The 21,223-nt window shown below is 55.4% G+C and overlaps 1 protein-coding gene and 1 pseudogene across 8 annotated transcripts in view; both read right to left on the minus strand.

Moving 5' to 3' along the window:
* Window positions 1-18,116, minus strand: part of POU2F2 (POU class 2 homeobox 2) — a 33,021-nt gene extending 14,905 nt beyond the window's left edge. The window contains exons 1-5 of one of the 8 annotated variants that reach the window (XM_036232367.1): window positions 17,886-18,116; window positions 9,905-9,970; window positions 9,766-9,800; window positions 9,588-9,644; window positions 6,352-6,534 (exon numbers count right to left, since the gene is read on the minus strand). In XM_036232367.1, coding sequence (XP_036088260.1) covers window positions 6,352-6,534; window positions 9,588-9,644; window positions 9,766-9,800; window positions 9,905-9,970; window positions 17,886-17,913 — 369 coding nt within the window. In that variant the 5' untranslated portion in view covers window positions 17,914-18,116. The remainder of the gene's footprint in view (window positions 1-6,351; window positions 6,535-9,587; window positions 9,645-9,765; window positions 9,801-9,904; window positions 9,971-17,885) is intronic. The other 7 variants (XM_016129933.2, XM_036232368.1, XM_036232369.1 and 4 more) reach the window with 7 other exon arrangements.
* LOC118611625 lies at window positions 10,729-10,846 on the minus strand (annotated as a pseudogene).
* Window positions 18,117-21,223: the final 3,107 nt, after the last annotated feature.

A 21,223-nucleotide genomic window follows, 5' to 3' on the forward strand; every position in this document is an offset into this window, starting at 1 on the left:
TTGTGATTGATTGTGTTCAAAACGAAGACAGGCTCATGTCAGTCTGCCCAGCGGTAGAATGGTCTGCCTGGGAAGGTACTGAGTACCTATCCGGGGGGTCACCAGGTGAAACTGCACCCCCACCTACCCAGAATGGTGCAGAGGGAGTTCCTATGCTGGGTGGGAGTGTAGACAAGATGGGGTGCAGGGGTCCCTTCCAGCTGAGACCCTCGGGGGCTTGCTCTCAGCTTTTCTGCCTGCTTCTTGCTGTGTGACTTGGGGAAAAGTCAACTCTGTCTGGGCCTTGGCCTCCTTAACCGTATAGAGTGATGGTGTCCTGGAAGGACCCGGGCTCTGGAGACGGCAGAAACCTGACTCCGTTCCTCAGACATTGGCACCACAGGACCTGACTCTCTGAACACCTCAATTTCCTCAGGTGACACCTCAATCATTCTGACCTCAAGGGACTGTTAAAGGAATTAAATGAGACAAGGTGGACAGAATGTTTAGCCTGAGCCCTGTCCACTTAAGTGGTCCTCCTTAAATAGTAGCCATTATTACTGAGTCATTTCTTTCTCAGGGCCTCGGTTTTCTCATCTACAGAATGGGGGCAATAACGTCTAACTCTCCAGTGGGTGGAGAGGCCTGAGTAATATTATCCACAAAGCATTTTGGAAAACACAACATACTCCCCCTACACGAGCATTTGTCACTGCACCCTCACGTCACCCCCCTTCACATCACCCCACTTAACCATGAGCTCTTGAGGGCGGGAGCTCCATCTGACTATCGATTCTAGCCTCCTCTTGACAATTCACCACTTCCAGCTCCTGCCCTGATTCTGCTGAGCTCCAGCCTCACGTATCCGTCTATCTGATGTTTTCCCCTGGATGATTAATAGACTCTTCCCGCCATTGTCCAAAGCGAGACTCCTGGTCCCCTGGCCCAGCCCTTCAACACACCCCGTTCTTCTCTGTCTTCTCTATCCCAGGAAACCACCTCGCCATCCCCCAGATGCTAAAAACAGTCCTAGGCATCACCCTATACCTATCCAATCCATACAAAATAGCATCGCAGACCCCCATCGTCACCCCCATCTGCCCCCAGACGCCTGCGAGGATTTCCCACCGGACTCCTCGCATCTACTCCCATCCCCCACAGTCTGTTGTCCCCATAGCAGCTAGAGGGAGCTTTGTCGGGGGTCATTCGGGTCATGCCACCCGCCTGTTTAAAGCCCTCAAGAGCATCCCATCACACTTACACATTCCAAACTCCTTGACTGGGCCCACAGGGCCCCGCGAAACGTGGTCCTGCCCACCGCCCCTCACCTCGTCTTGTTTCCCACTCACTCGCCCTGCCCCAGCCACACCACCTTCCTCTAGACCCTGAACAAGTCAAGCTGGTTGCTACCTCAAGGCCTTGGCACTTGCTGTTACCTTCTCCTCTGCTCTCCCCCTGGCTTCTTCATGACTGACTCACTCAGACGTCAGTTCTCAAAGGCCACCTTCTCAGCGAAACTTTTCCTGGCCACCCTATTAAAGGCGGCTTCCTCCCTCGACAGCACCACCCAGTTTCATTTTCTTCATTACACTTATTCTAAAACTGTCCTGTTTTGCTGGTTCGATTACTGTTTACTGTTTGCTTTCCCATGAGAACATAGGGTCCTCAAGGGCAGCCACCACTGCCTTGTCCGCAGCTGTCCCCTCGGGCCCGTGAGTGGGTGCCTGGCATATGCACGGTGCTCAGTAAGTGCTAGCTGAATGAAAAAATGACTATGGGTTTTCCAGTCATTCCATTAGGGGAAGCTCTAAAGGTGGGGGGGGGGGCAGCGTGGATGAGGTGGCCTGTCTCTAGTTTGGGCTCTTCTATGTACCCTTGTCCCCCAGAGGTTAACCCTGCCACATGGAGCCCAGGAAGTCCTTGAGATTGGGACAGAATATCACAGAACAGAGAACTATTCAACAGGGAGAAAGGCAACCTACATGCGCACTGCGTGTGATACCCATGCTACCTTGTGCTAAAACTCTAGGAGAGACGAGCTACAGCAGATGCCAACCCAGGCACTGTGGGGTGACCAGCATGCCTTGGCCTGGCTCCTGGACTCCTGGGTCTGTGGATTTACTGACAACACACCTCCAGGTGGGTGGTTTGCTGGCCTGGCACCCACTGCCCCTTCTTCAAGCAATAGGACCCATCTCTTCCTGTAGGGGACTTGCCCTCGCCCACTCTCAGGTCTCATGGTCCAGGTGGGGCTAACTCCACCTTCTTAGGCATCCAACTCAAACATGGCCAGTGGGTGTGTTTTATCTCCCTGGGCAGGGTGGCTGCACATCTAGAAGTTCTGGCATCGTTTTTGCCGACCCCAGAATAAGAGGGGAGACAGATCCCTGGGGCTGTGCCTGATGTTCTGGCCTGGGCCTTTTCAGCAATCTGAGCCGAAGATTCTCTTTTCTTTTTAGCCTCCTGAAGAGGAGCTGTGGCCCGGCTGACATCCTCTCCTAGCTCATCTTTCACTGCCTTCCAACACTGGCTCCCACCCCCCAGCTCCCTGAGCCCACCCTGCTCTCTCATCTCCAATTCCCCATGCCCACTGTCTGAATCCCTGTCTCCAGCTTGTCCACCTGGGAAACTCATATTTATCCCACCTTGATTCTGATACCGCCTCCTCCCCGAAGCCTTCCCTGACCCCCTCGGACATAGGTCACCTTTTCTTTTCCCCCCACATTCAGTAGGTTCCTCTGAGAAACCTTTATGTGCTAGGTCCTACCAGCCAAGAAATTTTGTCAAGCCCTATTTGCTGTGGTCATACTATGAAAATAGGGACTCTTTTCACTCTCTAAATACAAAATGATGTATAAAATTTAAATCAATGCCCACCCCTACCCCAGACTTTCTGAATGACCCTCCCGGAGAGATGTCTTCCCTACCCTTGATTGAAAAGGTGCCGCAATACATCCCTCATTGATTCAGTAAACAGCCGTGCAGTCCCCTTGGTGGGAAGAATTGCGCTGAGTGCTGGATGCACAAATTATAAAACTGTATGATAATCGTCCCTTTATCTGCAGTAACTAGGACAATGCAGGGAAGACTTCTGTTTCACTGACATAACTTTGGAAGCTGGCATGACAGGGACAGAAGGGGGACTTTCCCTTTATACTGTCTATAATTTTAAAGTGATAAGGTTATAGGCACTTTTGATTTTCTTAGTGTTTTGCAAGCAAAATGTTTCCTAGTGGTTCGTTGGTGACTTTTTCCCTATAAGACTGGGAGCTCTCAGGGGCAAGGATGGGTCTGAGTCACTCTAGGGCCTGACACACAGGAGGCTGGGAGATGCCTGTGAAGTGACTGCAGGACAGAGCTGAGCAGGCACAGAGAGCGGGATGGGTGGGCACAAGACACAGGCTGGGGAGAGGGGTCAAACCCAGAAGGCGTGTGGTCCCCGATGCAGCCTGCACACTGCATGGTGCCCAGCACATGGGCAGCTTGGGATATACATTTGTCTGTCAGGGAAAGAGGTCACAGGGGACAGAACTCCCAGAATACAAACTTGGCCCAGCTTCAACACTTGCAGAGGACAGATGGGGAAAATGAGAGCGGAAGGAAGCTGGGGTGGGAGGAGCAAGAGGAAAAGGCTTGGCAGTGAGGGTTTCAGGAGACTTTGAGAATCAGCCTGGCAAGATGGCAGGTGACAGAGGGTGAGCCTGCTGCCACCAGGGTCCCTGGGGAGCCTGGGGGTTGTGGTTCTAGGGGTGTATGAACACAAGGAGCACCTGCTGCTCATAGGGGATGACAGCTAGGCTGCCCTGCCTTCCCCAGCAGATATATCCTCAGGCACATTCGGACACAGCCCTGGGTGATCAGGGCCATGGCAGAAGGCAAGGCACGGGCTGCGGGCTGCCAGAGGAGAGAGGAGGCGGGAAATCAAATCAGCTGGAGGGAGGGATGTCATTGAAGACTCCACGCAGGTGTGGGCTCCCAAGCTGGGGCTAGAAGGGTGAAGAGGAGCTGTCCAGGGAAAGGGAGGGCGCTGACTTCCAGGTAGAAAGGACACGAGCAGAAACACTGAGATTCAGGACCTATTAAGAGGCCCCGAGTCTTGGCACTGCTCCATGAAGAGCTGTGTGTGCTATGAGGAACACCCGCCGCTGGAGTCTTTAGTAGCTGGGATGGGAGGGTGGGACACACGTCCCTCTGCTAAAGGCAGCAGCCCCAGTTGTGTAGTCAGAGCCCTGGACACCCACGTTGGCTCTGCCACTTGTGTTCACAATGTGACCTGAAGGTAGCAAGTCCCTCAGAACCTTGGCTATGATTTGTGGGTTTAAGGCAGTCACAGTGCCTGGTCCCAAGGCAGCACCCAACAGACTCTAGCTGTGGTTGCCATGGTGAGCCCAACATTGCGAGAAGTCATCACAGAGCCGCAGGCACAGATGGCTCTGTGGGTTTCTGCAGAACCAGACCCAGACGCAGGAAGCTCTAAGGAGACAGATACTAGCTCAGTGTGAAGGACAGTCCCAAACGGGAGCTCTGGTCAGTAATGGAAAGGCCCATCGGAAGCAGAACTCTGTCAAGGGAAGAAGAGTCCTGCGGGCGCTGGACAGCTCCCTGGTGTCGCAGCATTGGCCCAGGGGTTCGTTCTGTGGAAGCAGTGGAGAGAGAGAAAGCGATTTGCTGAGCAGTCCTTGTGGGAAACGTGCAGCTAAGGGAAAACGAACATTGCTCCTTGCTGTAGGACTTCTCAGGACCTTCACCGCTTTGGAACGCAGGCCACTGACTCAAATATTTACAGAAACCAGGCGGAGGGCACAAATGGGTGATGTGAGCGGGTGTGGACAGGGTGGGCTGGAGAGAGCAGGCCCATTGGAAAGGAAAGCCTGCCCAGCTCCCGCCCTGCTCCCACTGACTACCCTTACAGACAACCCATTGGTCACTGTCATAGATTGAACTGTGTCCTGCCGAAAGGTATGTTGGAAGTCATAACCCCTGATGCCTGTAAATATGACCTTATTTAGAAATAGGGTTTTTGCAGATGTAATCAAGTTAAAATGAGGTCATCAGGGTGGGCCCTAATGCAAAGACTAATGTCCCTATAAGAAGGGGAAATCTGGACACGGGAAGAGACACGCAGAGAGAGGGGATGGTCATGTGATGATGGAGGCAGAGACTGGAGCCATTCTTCTACAAAACATAGAGGATTTCTGGCACCCCTAGAAGCTAGAAGAGGCAGAGGGATTCTCCCCTAGGGCCTTGGGAGAGAGTACAGCCCTGCCGGTGCATCGATTTTGGATTTCTGGTCTGAGACAATAAATGTCTGTTGTTTTAAGCCACCTAGTTTGTGAGATTGTGTCATGGCGGCCCTAGGAAACTCATACAGCCACTAATTCAGGATTTGATGTAGACCAGAAGTCTCCAGAATGGGCAGAGAGAATGCAGTGTTTCCAAGTCAGAGATCGCAATCCCCGCTTCTAGAAGAGCGACTCGCTGGCTGAGCCAGGGGACATGATGTGGGGCACTAACTCTGATTCTCCACCTTTCGGTTTGCACCCATGCAAATACCATTCACGGGGTGACTCCTGGTTTCCTCAGCTGTAAACTGAGGATAATGTGCCAACCTCCCAGGTGGCTGTGAACCCTTAGCCAGATGCATAGAAAGCGCTTAGCCAGGCACTCCGTCCTATAGAAGATGTCTTCCCTCTGAGCCTTGCTTCGGTCCTCTGTGAGATGGAGACAGCATCTCCTAAGGCTTCCTAGGGTCACTGGGAACCACCTGGCACACGGCAGGTGGTGGGAACGGTCAGCACAGACCAGTCAGCCCCTGCTCACTCCTGTGGGCCCTTGGCAGGATGTCTGTGCTCCGAGCTGCCCTTACCTGTGCTGTAAGCTGGATGGGCTGGGACAGGGTGAGCTGTGGGGTCCCAGGGGGCTGGCTGGCAGGCTGTGGCGGTGGCAGGTCACCTCCCCCAGAGGAGGATGGGGGCTGCGAGGTGGAGGAGGAGGCAGAGGAGGAAGAAGAGGAGGTGGAGGAGGAGGAGGAGGCGGCGGTGGCGGCGGCGGCGGCGGCGGCCAGGAGCTGGGCCTGCGCTTGCTGCAGAAGGAGCTGCTGCTGAGCCGGCATCAGCGCTGTGAGCTGCGGGGCGGGCGGGGGTGGGCGGGGGCAGCGGGGATGCAGGGGGCGTGGAGAGGAGCGGAGAAGGCAGAGAGGGGTTAGTGCCTGAGCCATATAGATTGGGAGCAAGTCTTCCAGGAGGTAGTGGAGGGTTGGAGGCAGGCAAGAGAGAGTGGCCGTGGCCCTGGACAGACACTCGGGCCACCCGTCCTGTGTTGGGTGGAAGCAGCTGGACTGCGCCCGCGTCCCTGTCCAACCCAAGTACTTACCCCGGCGAGCTGGCTGCCCGTCAGCATGAGCTGGGCCTGGGGCAGATGTGGCTGAGCCGGCTGGGGGGGCGGGGGTGCTGCTGGGGCTGAGTCGCCACTGGGGTCTTCAGCCTTGATCTGAGGGGGAGAGAGGCAGGGTCCGGGACCCCAGAATGTTAAGTGGAGGCCAGAGAGAATGCCCACCTGCGAACCAAAGAGAGGGCATGAGTGTGGCAACAGCAGCCTTGGGCTGGCACAGGGGGAGTAGATGGGGATACAGAGGCCAGACCCTGCAGTGACCGGCCTCAGGCCTCAGGCCACCCCATGGGTCTCAGCTTCCTCATCAGTCAGATGGGCCACCATATGCCCTGCACCCAAACTCCCGACAGGAGAAGGCCGCCTTTGGGGGACACTTCCCCCTCTTGGGAGTCAGTTTCTCCATCTGTAAAACGGGAAATGCTGCATGGCGCCCTGGGGCCTCAAACAGGGGGCCAGGTGTAATAGCCTTCACCCGCTTCAGCCAGAGGCACGTCTTTTATTTGTCCAAACGGAGTAAGATTTTATTGGAAGAAAGGATCTTAGAACGTTTTTTTCTTTGTTTTGTTTTGTTTTTTTAAACCCACTGCTTTAGAACATGGGTCATGAGTTCAAATGCAGATGGAAGCAGGCAGACAGCACAAATGGGTGACAGGGCAGAGGTGGACGAGTGGGCTTGAGGGAGCGTATCCGCCCACCCACCTGAGGGACAGGTCTGCGCAGTTCCTACACTGCTCCTGCCACTCATTTCAAAATCTGAAGCAAAACTGCTGGCAGGACGAGCAAAATACATCTGCAAGCCTGATGTGGCCCAGGTGCTGCCAGCTATCAGCCTGCACCCCCTGAGCCCGCTGAACCCCTCCCCGTCTCTGTAAGATGTGGATGCATCTCACACAGACACACAGGGCAGATCCGCACAGAGCAACCCTGCCCTCCTCCCTCTCCTGGATAAGAAGCCAGACAACGGTGGGCTTGGCTCGCCTCGCCTGTGGGGTCTGTTGGTAAAGGACACATGCGAGTGGCAGGAGCATTGCTTGACGAATCACACACTCTAAGGCTGGGAGGGGACGCCTGGGATCATCCTTCCGCCCAATGTCCCTGCGCCATTTTGCAAAAGGAGATCCAGAGAGGGACAGCGACTTGTACAAGGTGACACAGTAGCTGGGCAGGGGTGTGGCGTTTGTAGTACGGACTGAGACGGACAGACAGGGAAGGGCCACAAAATAGAGGGCGAGTGGCATGCCCCCGAGTACGGGGTACAAATGTCAGAAAGTTTAAGGGGTGTGGGGTACAGCATGAAACAACAGCGACTATTAGAAGCCGGGGCAGTGGCCGTCCCTGGCGGGGAAACAAGGGCTTTCTGGGAATTCTGGTCGTGTTCTGCTTCTTGATCTGGTGCTGATGACATGGCTATTCGGTTTGCGAAAATCCACTGAGGATCGTATTTTAATTAAAAGTTAAAAAACAACAACACTGAGAGCCGTGGTGAGAACACTATTCCTCCTTCAGAGCTCTCATTCTTCCTGGTTCTCTGAAGAAAGTCTCAGTTAGGTGCTGACATGTCTCTAACACCTCCTGACCTGGCTAATCTCCCTCTTTGACGGAGGAAGAACAGGCCTCCAGTTTAGACCCTTCAGCAGCCAACAGTCTCTGGGTACATTTTAATAATCATTGTATTTATTTCCATGGCAAGTGATTCTGGTTTTCCATTCGTGAAATTTCCATTTAAAAAAACATTTATTTCAGCTGTCGAGAGAGCTAGCCAGTTCCTGAGTTGGTAATTGTCAAAGCTGATTGATGGGTACCTGGGGGGTTATTTTTCTTATACTCTTTTTTGTACTTTTGTATCTGCTTCACATTTCTTATAATAAAATGTTTTTTAAAAATTGAGCCAGTTAACAAAGTTAAGATGTAAATAATTGTACACGGTGGTGTGTTGATTTGTCTGAAAGTGTGATGGGAGCACGTGAATGCTTGCAGTTATGGAAAGATTGACAGAGAAGTGACAGAGGGAATGGAAAAGTGAGGTCTGAGAGCAGAAGAAAGGACTGGCATGGATGGAGACTGGGAGTCAGAGGCAGCCGCCCTTTCTGCCCCGGGCTTTCCCTGGGAACCAGGGCCCAGGCCAGGGAAGGGGAGCAAGAACCCTTCGTTCCCTGGAACCCCCCGGTTCCCCACTCCCCACCCGGAGAAGCAGGGCTGCTGCGGGGGGTGGGGGGGTGGCGGGAGAGGCTGCAAAGATTCAGTTGAGCAGGGAGGGGGTGGGGGAGATGGATGCTCCGAGGGCTGAGGCCAGAGCCGAACCTCAGATCAGAGGAAGGAGGTTGGAGCCGGAGACCTTCTCTCCTGGTCCCTGACCACACACTCAGGACAAGACACCTGCCCGTCAAGCGGCATCAGGGCGCACCAGCTGTGGAAGGGACCTCAGAGATCATCTAATCTGAATGCCCCACTCCCCCCACGTTAGAGAAGAGGAAACTGAGAAGCCCAGAGGGGAAAAGCGATTTTCCCATGGTCAAAGAACAGCTCCCAGCCCTCTGCCACCTCTAGTCAGGGTCAGGAGTCCTGCCAGTGCTCCCTCCGCCCCTGCCCCCTGTGCTGCCTTCAGGCCTCTGGACCTGCCAGCTGCCCCCACCAAGCTGGGGGCTGGAGTCCTGCGCTCCAGATACCCCAGGAAGCCCCGAGGCGGCCGGCAGCAGGGCCCCGTCTGGATTTGGGATATGCTGTCTGGTCACTTTCGGCCTCCCCACTGTCCTCTCCTACATCATCTCCCAGCCCTGCAGCCATCCTCATTGGGTCTGCCTCCCCCTGACCCCAGTACCCCCTAATCCTCCACCCCTGAGCCTGTGTGTTGGGGGGCAGGGGTGGGGTGGGGCAGGCCCCTTCCCTGGGGGTGGGGTGGGTCAGGGAAGTCGGGATGGGGGTGGGGCCCTTGGCTTCCTGTTGTTCATGCCCTGGGGCTCTGGGGGGGATTTCCCTGGCCACCCCCACCCCCCAGGGAAGGGGAAGAAGCCTGGGTGAGTCACAGGCCTGGGGCGGGAGCCTAGGGTGAGAAGGGGCGGGAGGAGCCTTGTCACCAAGGTACCAGGGCTCAGTGCCCCCTCAGACCCTGGGCTCAAGCAGCCTCTAGGCAGGGCTGCTTAACCCTGTCCCAAACGCAGCTGCCTTCCATCACAGGATTTCCCCACTCCCCTGCCCTGGCTGTTCTGACAGGTACTTACCTTGGTGCTGGGGCCAGTTGGGGACACGGAGAACGGGGAGGTCTTATTCTGGGGGTTCTGTAAAGAGAAAGTTGGGGCGAGGATGGGAACAGTGAGACGAAGCAGCCTCCAACACCGTCCCTCCGTTCTGCTCCATTCTCTCCCTCCCACCTCTCCCGCTCATCCACTCCCTCCTGACCTGGTGGTTAGTGTCTGGCCCATTTCTTTCGGTGTCTGTAATGAGAGGGAAAAGGCGAGTTGTCACCAGCCACCCTCGCAGCTCCCCACCACACCTGCCCCCTGCCCACCCTCTGCCTCCCTGCTCTCTTCCCACACACCTGTGTGCTCTGACGGGGAATCCAGACCTTGCTTCTCGGCCTCCAGGGGCTTAGACATTCTTATTTCTGGGGACAGAGAAGGGATGGAAGTGGAGTAAGGGAGGGCTCCTCCAGTACCACCCAACCTCTCCCCAAATGTCCCTCACCCCCTGCCACCTTGCAAGTGTCTCTTTCCGGGAGACATGCCCCCTGTTCTGGAACTCTGCCCTTCTCTGAGGGGATAAGAGAAGGGTCTTAGGCATCCTCCCTGAACCCATTCACCCCCTAAGAGCACAGTAAGACAGCAGAGGTGCACAGGGAGGGTCATTCCCCAGGAGGCCCTGGGGTGGGTGCGAGGCAGACATGGTCCTGAGAAGGTCTTGGCTGCCCAGTGGCCTGGGAGGATGTCGGTGATGTTCCAAAGGAGAGAATCAGCCTCGGGCCCCAGGCGTGCCGCCCAGGGTCCCGACCTGCCTCAGCGGGTTTCGGCTGAGGCATGTTTTCCACTCTGAGTGGGGCCTGAGGGGTGTGATGGGAGTGTAGCATCCCCAAAGGAGCGAGTTTTCATATCTCTAGGTGTGATTCAGCCTCCCGCCGGCCCCCTTCCCCGGCCCACCACTTTCCTGTCCACACCTCACTCACTCCCACTGGCCTCGCTCTGATCTCAGCAACTCAGCTCCAACGCCATCTGGCTCTGCCCCTGACCTTGTCCTCAATGCTAATCCTAGACCGTACCTGAGACTTCAGCCTTGATTTTTTTTTTTTTTAAGTGAGGCAACCCTTGGGTGACCTCACAGATTGCAAGGACCTTGTCAGCTTACAATCCCTTATTTTTTAGGTTTTTAAGCTTACAGCACCTGGTCTTCCTAGGTGGTCTCCCATCCAAGTACCGACCAGGCCCGACCCTGCTTAACTTCCGAGATCAGAGGGATCGGGCTTGTTCATGGCGGCATGGCCGTAGACCAGCCTTGAATTCTAACTGCAGGCCCGAGTCCCACTGAGATACCCAGTCCCTGAAACGCAATCTCTTTCTATAATTCCGTAGACCCCAGAAGTGAAAAGATGTGGCCAAGGGGATGTGGCAAGCTGCAAGCTGGCACTGGGGGACACAAAGCAATGGACACCAGTGCCCTGTCCTCTCAGCGCTCTGTCGCTGACAGTGGAAAGGTTCGTGCTTGCCAGTGCCAGGCACAGTGCTAAGTATGGCTCTAAACGTTTGTAGGTGGTGCCAAAATTACCCCCACTTCACAGAGGAGGAAACTGAGGCTGTGCGGGGGTGTCGCCTCCCCAAGCGCACAGTGAGGCAGCAGAGGTGCCCTGATTGGATCCTGGTCTCTGCAACTCCGGGGTTCCCACTTCCAATCAAGAATGCTACAGGCTAATGAACCTCAGTCATGAACTCCACCCGCCTCACCTCCAACAGCCACCCCAGCCCAACTTCACCCAGATGCCGACCCGAGCCCAGCCTTTCCTGGTTCTAGACCCTCCCACAAATCTGGGCTCCTGCCCAATCTGTTCTCTGTTCCTTCACCACAGATACCAACTCCCATCCAAACAGTCCAAGTCCTTCATTTGGGCTCCACTCCCAACTTGGCCTCAGACCTTACTCATGACCCCCAAATCCCTCCAAATCCCCACCTAAACCATGACCGCACCCTGTCAAAGGAGCTGTCCAACTCTAGTGGACTCTGCACCCAAAATATTTCAAGAAAGCAGGCTAAAGGGAGCTGGGATGTCCTCAGCAACTAAAAAAAAGGCCAGGAATTTTGCAGTTGAGGATTACCTGATATGAAACACTGTCTGGGTTTAAAATTCCCGATTAGGAAGCCAGGTCACACACTGCTGGTGGGAGTGTAAACTGATACGAGCACAAGTCAGGGAAGCTGAGCAATGCCCAGCACATCCACTCCGGTACCCTGCCCGCCAATGCCCACAGGCCCCGATGTGGCCAGCAGGCCTTTCGTAGTGGCTCCTCTGTGAAGTGGGGGTAATATTAGCACCAACTGCAAACTTTCAGAGCCATACTTAGCACTGTGCCTGGCACTGGAAATAACTCAAGGGCCCATCAACGGGGAACAGAGAGACAAAATGTGGTATGTCCATGCAACGAAACACTCCACAGCAGGGCAAATGGACGAACTGCATCACACACCACTGAATTTCACAGGTGTGGCACCGAGGGCAAGATATCACACAGCAAAGCAGACAGACAGGAGGACTCCAGTCATGCAAGTCTCAGAAACAGGCAAGATAATGCCAGGTGATCGAGGTCTGACGAGTGGGTACTTTTGAGGGGTGCTGACAGGAAAGGCTGTGAGGAAAGCTGTAGGGGTTGTAGATGTTCTGTATCTTGATCTGTTTGCTAGTCATGTGGGTTTGTACATGTGCGAAAATTCATCATGCTGTACACTTAAAATTTGAGCACTTTATTATATGTACGTTAATGTTTTCGCAAAAAAAAAAATTAAAAGCTAAAAAAATAAAATTAAATTAAAAAAAAGACTAAGGCAGCATGTAGCCCTGCTAAGGTGTAGCTGGTGAGGGTGCGGTGGGAAGCAGGTGCTCAGGATGGTACAGAAGGAGCTCGGGCCCTGTTTCTGGGCACAGGGGGGGTGGGGCACAGAGGGGCCATGGATCCTGAGAAACATGGGAGGTCGCAAAGAGAGCAGCGATGAGGCCTTGTTCCTGACACTGGGCATCAGAGGCGGGAATCCTGGCTGATCCTGGGTCTAAATTGCACTGGCCTTGGCCCTGCTCCACGCACCTGCTGACCCTAATGCAGCCCTGAGACCCCTGCCCCCTCCCTCCAGCTAGTGTCCACGGTGCACCAGGGAGATCCTTCCCACGCCCAGCGCTCCCTGGCCCTGAGCCCTTCCCTGGCTCCCCATTTCCCCAAGAAAAGCCCAGGCTCCTCGGACTGGCTTTTGGGGTGTGGCCCCGCCACCCTCTGCTGCCATCTCTAACCACTCATGCATCATGCCCTTCAACCACACCAGGCATCTCCTGCTCGGAGGTTCCGCTTGACAGGGAGTCCAGCTCTTGCAGGTTCTCTATCCCCCGCCTCGCTGGTGGCTGCCTCCCCTGCCCACAGATGAGGGCAGCCTCTGACCTCAACTCCACCCGAGACTCCGTGCTCATCTTTGGCCTCTGTCGTGGACTGCATTGTGTCCCCCAACATTTGTATGTTGAAGCCCTAATCCCCAGTACTTCAGAATGTGACTGTATTTGAAGGCAGGGTCTTGAAAGAGGTAATTCAGCTAAGACAAGACCATCAGGGTGGGCTTTAATTCAACATGACTGGTGTCCTTATAAGAGAGATTGGGACACAGACACACAGAGTGAAGACACAGGGAGAAGACGGCACCACCCCAAGTCAAAAGAAACCAGCCTTGATGACACGTTGACCTTGAACTTCTAGCTTCTAGAATTGCGAGAAAATTAATCTCTGTTGTTTAAGGCACCCAGTCCGTGCTATTTGTTACAGCAGCCCTAGCAGACTAATAGAACCTCCCACAGTTGTACCCTCCCGCTGTCCCAGCCCCGAGCCTACAGGACTGTGACTGTGGTCTGTGTCCCAGTCCTTTCCCGCCAGACCAAGGAGCAGGGTTGGGTTTGACTCATCGCTGGGTCCCTGGCATCACCCGGCTCAGAAGAATAGGTTATAAATGTTTCTGGCTGTCCCTCTCTGCAGTTCTCTCTCTTACTTGTTCCTGCCTCTGTCTTGCTTTTTCTCTGCTTTTAACAAATGTTTCCTGAGACCTCATCATGGGCTGGTCCCTCTGCCTGGAATGCTGTTCTCCTCTCTGTCCACCTGGCGACCTCCTCCTCCTCCTTTAGGACCCCCAACACAGGCTCCATCCTCTATGAAGTCACCACCCCTGATGCCTCCATATGTCTCTCTCCCGCTCCCTCTACCCTGACCTAGCATCAACTCTTGTCACTGTCCTAGAGGCCATGGTTATCTGGGCCCCAGTATGTTTTCAACAGACTAAGACCCCCTCAAGGGTAGATGTGACTTGTCTTGGGGTCCCAGCACTGCCCGGCATAGGACATGTGGGTTAAATAAACAAGGGTGGCCCCAAGCCCTGATGTCCCTCCTCCAGGCCTTTGTCCCTACTCTTCATAGGCCTTAGGTGACCTCACCTTCTCTCCCAGCACATGCTCACTCCTCTCTCAGGCCCAAGCTATCACATCACCTCCTCTGGGAGGTCCTCCCTGATGCCCCAGGTGATGAGAGTCTCTCACATCTGGGCTCCCTAACACACCCTGACCACCTGGGGCAGTGACCCTCAACCCTAGACTATGGGCTCCTTAGGACCTAGGCTGGAGTCTTCACTGAACAGCCTGGGACCATGTCTTTGGAATTAATAAATGCATGAAACAATCTCTGAGGGATCAGGACCCAAATCTATCTCAAACAAGCCCTTCTCCCTGCTGCAACCTGACACCTCAACCCTCAGGCCCAATCCCCAAGCAACTCCAAGCTACACCTTTAAGGTAATATCCCTTCTGCAGGGATAGTGGCTAGAGAGGCCAAAGTGGTTTGGGGGCTACTTCCACCATTCTGTTTCCCTTATTCAATCTAACCCCCCCCACACACACACATACACATACACACACACACGCAGCTGCGCACCCCTTCAGCCCTTGACTGGGCAGATGGCAAAATGGCTAGTGCTGCCCTTTGCCCAGGCCTCCCTTGCTCTTCTCCATCAGAGTGCCTTGAGAAAAGGGTCTCATCAAATCATACCCACCAAGGATAAATACAGGACCCCATCTCCACTGTGAACCCAAAGCCAAAAGATGCCTTCCTTAATGGAGACTCGAGGGCACTGGGCACCCCATCAAGAAGCCACTGAGCCACCCATCCTGCAGGCTGTCTCCACTGGGGCCCAGGCAGGGCTGCCTCACGCCTCTCTCTCCTGCCTACAGAAATATCGATGCCATTCCCACCCAGAAACTCTGATTTCACTGGGACAGGGTTTGACCGGGGTATCAGGTTTTTAAAAGCCCCCCAGGTGAGTCTAATGTGCCCCTACCCCTTGGAAACTTCAGAAGCCCCTCTCGCAGAAAGATTGGTTGGTCATCTATGGCCATCCCCGCCCTTTGCCCATCACAGGCAGCGTGTAACCTATTAGCGGAATGGGCGGGGGAAAGCGATGCAGAACCCTACGGGCCCCTTGATTCCCACCATCTTCAAATGGAACCCACTGAATGGAACCCACCCGGGCTGCCCACACCCCTGGCCTCACACTCTCGCCCCAGGCCAGGGACTCTGGCTGCCTTCCTCTCATCACCCCTCCCTCGCCGACTTTCACTTCTCCTCTGCAGTTCCCCCAGCCGGTTTTAGCAGACTTGGGTCAGCTTCTCGTTAGCACTTACCGAAAATGGGGCTAAATATAGAGGGCCCAAGGGCTGCCCCTCACCCCTCCTGGCCCCGCTTGGCCTGTCCCCTGGGTCCCCTGCCTCCACAGCCCGCTTCAATCAAGGCTTGGCCTGGGAGCCCCTGTGGGCAGGGTCTTCGCTGCCGGGAACCGCTATGGGCCCAGCTGGCCTAGTCCCGGCCTCCCCGGGAGCCGCACCTCACACCCCCACAACCCCACAGCTGTCCCTGGGCGGCCTCAAGGGAGTGAACACTTCTGAGCTGTCAGGAGGGAGGGATGGCGATACCAGCAGACACAACAAGAGATGTGGGCCTGTAGCTACGCTGGCGACAGGCAAGAGCCGCCACACAGCACACACACCACAGTCACAGCAAGGAGGGTCCAAAACATGGATGACACGGGGATCTACAAACACACACAAGGTCGGGTGTGTACAGATCCCAGGCAAGAATGTGTGCAGATGAAGACACAGGCCCAGACATGAGTGTGCATACCTGTGCTTACACACATTCACATATTCACACCCAGACACACACTCACACATCCAGAGTCACTCTGATACACACATAATTCACACACTCATCATCCAGAATCACTCAGACACACACACAGCCACACATTCACAGTCCCTCACAGGTGCACATACAGATAGATATATATGTGCAAATACACACTCAGGTCACTCAGACGCACACACAGACATGTACACACTCACACCCCAGAGTCACTCAGACAGAAACACATTTACATACTCACACGTCCAAAGGCAGACAGACACAGACGTGCTCACACATATCTAGAGTCACTCACAGACAGATATGCAGAGAGACACAGATGTGCATCCACACATACATGTAGGTCACTCAGATGGACACATGCACAGAAGCACACACACTAACACACCCAGAGCCACCTCGTCCTGGGGTATGACCAGGGTGGACCCCTGAATCCAGTTCACAGATTTGGAGCCCAAGACCAGGCAGCAAGAGTGACCTGCCTGAGGCCGCGCAGCCTATTAATTCCTGTCCAGAGCAGGCTTCCCAAGCAGGCAGTTCTGTGAGAAATCCCAAGTAAAGGGTCTAACCCAGCGCCTGGCATGTACGAGACCCTCATTCAATCCCAGAAAGGGACAAGTCAGGGGTGGAGCAGACAGCATGTGTGTGCAGACACTCTAGATCTCTGTGTTCACACTACGTGCACACACACACACATACGGTCGCACATACAGTCACCTCAGTAAACAATCACATGCCAACCTGCAAGGTATCTTCCTTCCATCTCAACCCTCTCCTCAACATTTTGCCTTGCTCACACCCACTCATTCTTCACATCTCAGCCCAAACATCCCCTCCTCCAGGAAGCCCTCCCTGGCACCCCCCAGGCTGAAGTGGACAAGTCTTCTGGGCTCCCACAGTCCCAATGACTCTGTACCCTAGCCCTGAGCCCTCTGCCTATGCTTCCCACTGTCTGATAACACATCTGTCTCCCCACTGGACCAGGGACTCCAGGGGTACGGAACTAAAACTGCCTTTTCAGTTGTATTTCCAATACCCAATGCAGAACTGCCGAATAAATACGTGTTGATGAGGGATCACAGGGATGTGCATACTCTGATGCACACAGGATGGCATGCACCAAACCAAGACTCATCCCCACAGACACCTACAAATGTGACAGTCAGACCTATGTGGCTACAAATAAAACAATTGTAAAGTATTGACATTTGCTGTGTTCCAGGCACCGTGTTAAGCATTTACACATATTACCTCATTTAACTCTCCCATCAGCACTGCTGAGAGATAAGTATCATCTCTGTTGTTCAGAAATAGACACATTACACCAAAAGAGCCAACAAACTCAAATCACTCTGTATGGTGCCTGGTACACAATGGTCACTCAGTCAACTGACATTTTTGGGGGGAGGAGGGGGCAGTTAATAAGCACAAAAACATATAATAAAATTCAGGCCGTGATAAGTGTCATGAATAAAAGACAAAGCAGGGTGAGAAGACCAAGAATGGTGGGAATAGTTGCCGGTCTAGATGGGGAAGTCAGGGAAGGCCTCCCCGAGGAGGTGACAACTGAAGCGAATGAAGGGAGGAAGTAAGCCAAGAGATCATTGCCAAGGCTACCCCCACAATGTCACATACAACAGCCCCCCACTCTCCCTCTTACACAGACATGTGACAGTCACACTCAGAAGATTCAGGACTACCGCTCACATATGCATACACAGACACACGCACTTAAATGTCCAGCAACTCAGCCTTCCAACCTGTCTGTAGCCCTCACCCAAGGAGCACTCATGTTGCCCTCCCCTGGTCCTCTATATGAGCCTGCTCCAAGCCCGGGTCACGTCCCCACCACAGAGCCTTCAGAACCTGATGGCAGAGATGGGAAGGAGACGTTGGAAGACCCCAGGTGTCTAATGCGGAATGGGAGGGGAAAGAGAAGCTTGGGGTGGGGACCCAGGGTGGGAAGGGGGGAACTGCTAAGGTACAGAGTGAAAGGGCAGAGGAGACAGCTCAGGAGGAAGGGCAGGGCAGGCGAGCAATGGGCACAGCGGATGAACCCCAAGGGGCTCCCCGTGTTCCCCGGCAGTGGCGCGGGTCCCTTACCTGGAGCCCCCATGCTGGAGTGAACCATGCTGCCTGCCCCGCAGGGCTAGGGGAACAACTGTGTCACCTCCGCGCCCTCTATGGGGGCCAAGCCCTCTCTGCCGGAAGTCACCCTGGGAGGAAACCACAGGGTCCGCCCCCTTCGGAAAGGAAAATACCCTTGCCAGAAGGCCCACCCCAGCAGGCAGGACCCCAGATCATGCGTGTGTGTGTTGGAAAAGTGGGGGTGTTGGGCAGAGGACAAGCAGGCAAGAAGAGCTGACTCCCACAGTGGTGCCTCCCGGAGGCGACTGCCTGCGACGTTGCTCCACACCCCCTGTCGCCCGCACCGGGGCAAACATATCTGAAACAGGGCGTGTGAGCCTGGGAGAGAAGGTAGACCCATAACAACAACACTAAAACACTGGCTAGAAGTTCGTTTTCTCTTGGGGTGTGTGTGGGGGGCTTTCCCAATGCGAGGCCTTGCACCGCGCACTTAAGCGTCATCTCTTGAGGTGATTACTATTTTCCCCATTGAACAGACGAAAAGACTGAGGACCGAAGACGAAAAGACTGAGGTGGTCTTTCCAAGAGCCTAGAGCCAAGAAGGACAGCAGAAGGCGGCGTTGGCGGTGGATTTCCGGCAGGGCCGTGGGGAGGGGGACACCCTGCTGTGCACCTGTCCTCAGGTGAGGCGTCCTGGGCCACCACTGAGAGGAAGCGGCGCCCGCGGACAGTGGCAGTGTGGCCAGCAGGTCGGGGTCTTGCCCTGGAGTGGCAACAAGTCTACCAGAGAGCAAATATGGGCACCCGAGAGGCAGCTCTGGCGGAGGGGAGCACCGAGTCCCCTAGCAATCGAAAGGACCTCCGCGTCGCGGCGCTCCCGGTCCAGCGCTTTACTCCGCACCCGCCAGAGGGCGGCAGCGCCCAGCCAATGGGCCGGAGGGCGGGGCTGGCTGCGGAGGAAGGAGCCCCTCCCTCCGCTCCCTTCCCGGTCCTCCCCGCCTCCCCCGCCCCCGCGCGCACACCTGCGAGGGTCACACAAAGGCGCAGGACGCCCGGCGCTCGGCCGCGCAGACAAAGGCGCGGCCCAGACGCTGCCCTCTACCTCCTCCTGGTGCCCGGTCCGAGGCTGCAGGGCTTCTGAGCGCCTCCAAACAGCCCACTTTGCCCGCCCTGGGCCCGACAGGACTCGCTGCTCCCCACACTGGGAGAACGTCCCCCACCCCGCACCAAACTACACGCGCGCATACCAACGCCTGTACTCACCTCCCCCCCACACACATATATATACATTCAAGTATTTCTACGCATGGTCCGCAGCACTTCGCACACATGTGTGCACACGCAGACACACAGCAACCCTCTTTTGCGTGCACAGGCCCCAACACCTACCCTCTCCGACCGCCTGCCCTCACTCTGTGTTTAGACACCCTCTCTGTTCCCTCAAGTGGACGCACAGGCCCAAGAGCACATAGGCACATGTGTGCCCAGGCAGGCCTCCTGGCCATGTGTGCCCACACTCACACCCATGCACACTCACACAGGGTATAATGACACACAGGCAGCCTTTCCATCTGCGCGGACAGGCCCAGGCAGGCAGGCCCGCTCCTTTGGAATGACTAGTAGTCCTGACATCTGCACATCTGCACAGAGGGAACAGTTCCCAGCTACCTACACTCACAGCGTCCCACGTTGTAAAGGCCATTTCACCGAGGAATTCCAGAGACCACACAGTAATAACGGGGCTCCAACTCAGCCCTCCTGTTTCCTGGTCCATATCTCTGTCTCTCCCTGATGCTGCATTTCTATATATGAGTCTTCCAGATAGCAGTCTGGTGGCAGTGGGGTGCCGTAGCCTTGTCTTAAAGCTGCATTTACGCAGTACGGTGTTTTATGATTTTAGGATTTATGTTTTGGGGGATTTGGGGATGAGGGTCACAAGCCAGCCCCACGCTGCAGCCCAGACATAGTCAATGTCACCCATGTGTGGAGCGTGCTTTTGGACATTCCTGGGTGTCAGCCCCTCACGGTGAGCTTGAAGCACCACCCACTTCCACACTGCCCTCCCTGGCCTACAGCTATGTGGGAAAGCAGGAGAAAGTCTTCCATGCCCACCATGGGATGAGGTCACCCTACCCTTCTTGCCTCCCACATTGGCTCCAATATTATGGCCTCAGGCAGACCAGAACAGAGTCCCTTAGCCAGAGTCAGGGATTCTTTAAGGAGAGTGGGCCTGAGATGTCCCCCTGTCGACAGAAGACAGAGGGGCAGAGTTAGGGGACACGCTGAGTGGGTAGGGCCTGGCAGCCAGGAATGGGGAGGCCCGGGCAGGGGAGATGGTGGCCTCTCAGCTGGAGAAGAGGCCTCGAGCCATGTTGAGCAAGACAGGTAGGATGCGGGAGCTGGGGAGCAGCGGGGGCCCTGGGGGTGCAGAAAGCCTGAGCGGGAGGCAGCGAGGGGAGGCCAGGCTGGGCTCAGGGCTGAGCGGTAATTAAAGGAGACGCAGGGGGCTCCCCAGGGCCAGCGGGGCTGGTAACTGACACGCGGGCCCCATTGCTCCGCTCATATTTCTCACCGGATCGATACGTTTGACTCCCGACAAGACAATAATCGCTTGTACGCGGCCGGCGAGTCGATCAAATACATTATTAGAGCGAGGTCCCCTGGGGGCCTGGCGGAGAGTGGTGGGGGGAGCAGCCAGCCCACCGGGACAGCAGAGCAGGATTCTTCACCCCTCAGGGCCCCCAGCCATGGCCTCTTCCTCTTGGCCGCCCCTGGGGACCCTCTCTGCTCCTTGGTTCCCCAGCCTCTTTCTGGATCCTGCTGTGTCTGGCGATACCTCTACTGAACCCCCTGCTGTGTGGGGACCCAATGGGTCTTTACCCCATCATGAATGCTGCCTCATGGGTAGGGCTGTAGCGTATAGGATCTCAGAGGCCCCTCAGGCCTCCAGCTTGGCAAGAGGTAGGGAAAATGGGTTGCAGGCTACACTGTGAGTCGACAGCTGGGCCAGAAGATGAACTTCGACCTAAGGTTCATTGACACTGACCTCCTTCCGCGTTTCAGCACATCAGCCTCCAGGCCAGGGCAGCCTCTAGGGGTTCAGGGAAAGCTGGCTTAGGGACCCAAACACATGGGCAAACAGGATGAGGAGGGTAGACAGACACAAACAAATGGACGTCCGGGTGGTCCTGCGGCAGAACCATGCAACCCTCCAACGGGCCTCCAATACTCTCGAATCAAACCCAGCCTGGCCCAGCCTGGGCTCTGCTTGCCCACCTCCTCCCCACCTTGCCAGCTCTTGGGGTTGAGCTTCTTTTCCCGTTTATGCACCTGCTTCACCCTTGGCCCTGCCA

Source organism: Rousettus aegyptiacus, unplaced genomic scaffold, assembly GCF_014176215.1.
Source record: "Rousettus aegyptiacus isolate mRouAeg1 unplaced genomic scaffold, mRouAeg1.p scaffold_m13_p_14, whole genome shotgun sequence".
Lineage (NCBI taxonomy): Eukaryota > Metazoa > Chordata > Mammalia > Chiroptera > Pteropodidae > Rousettus > Rousettus aegyptiacus.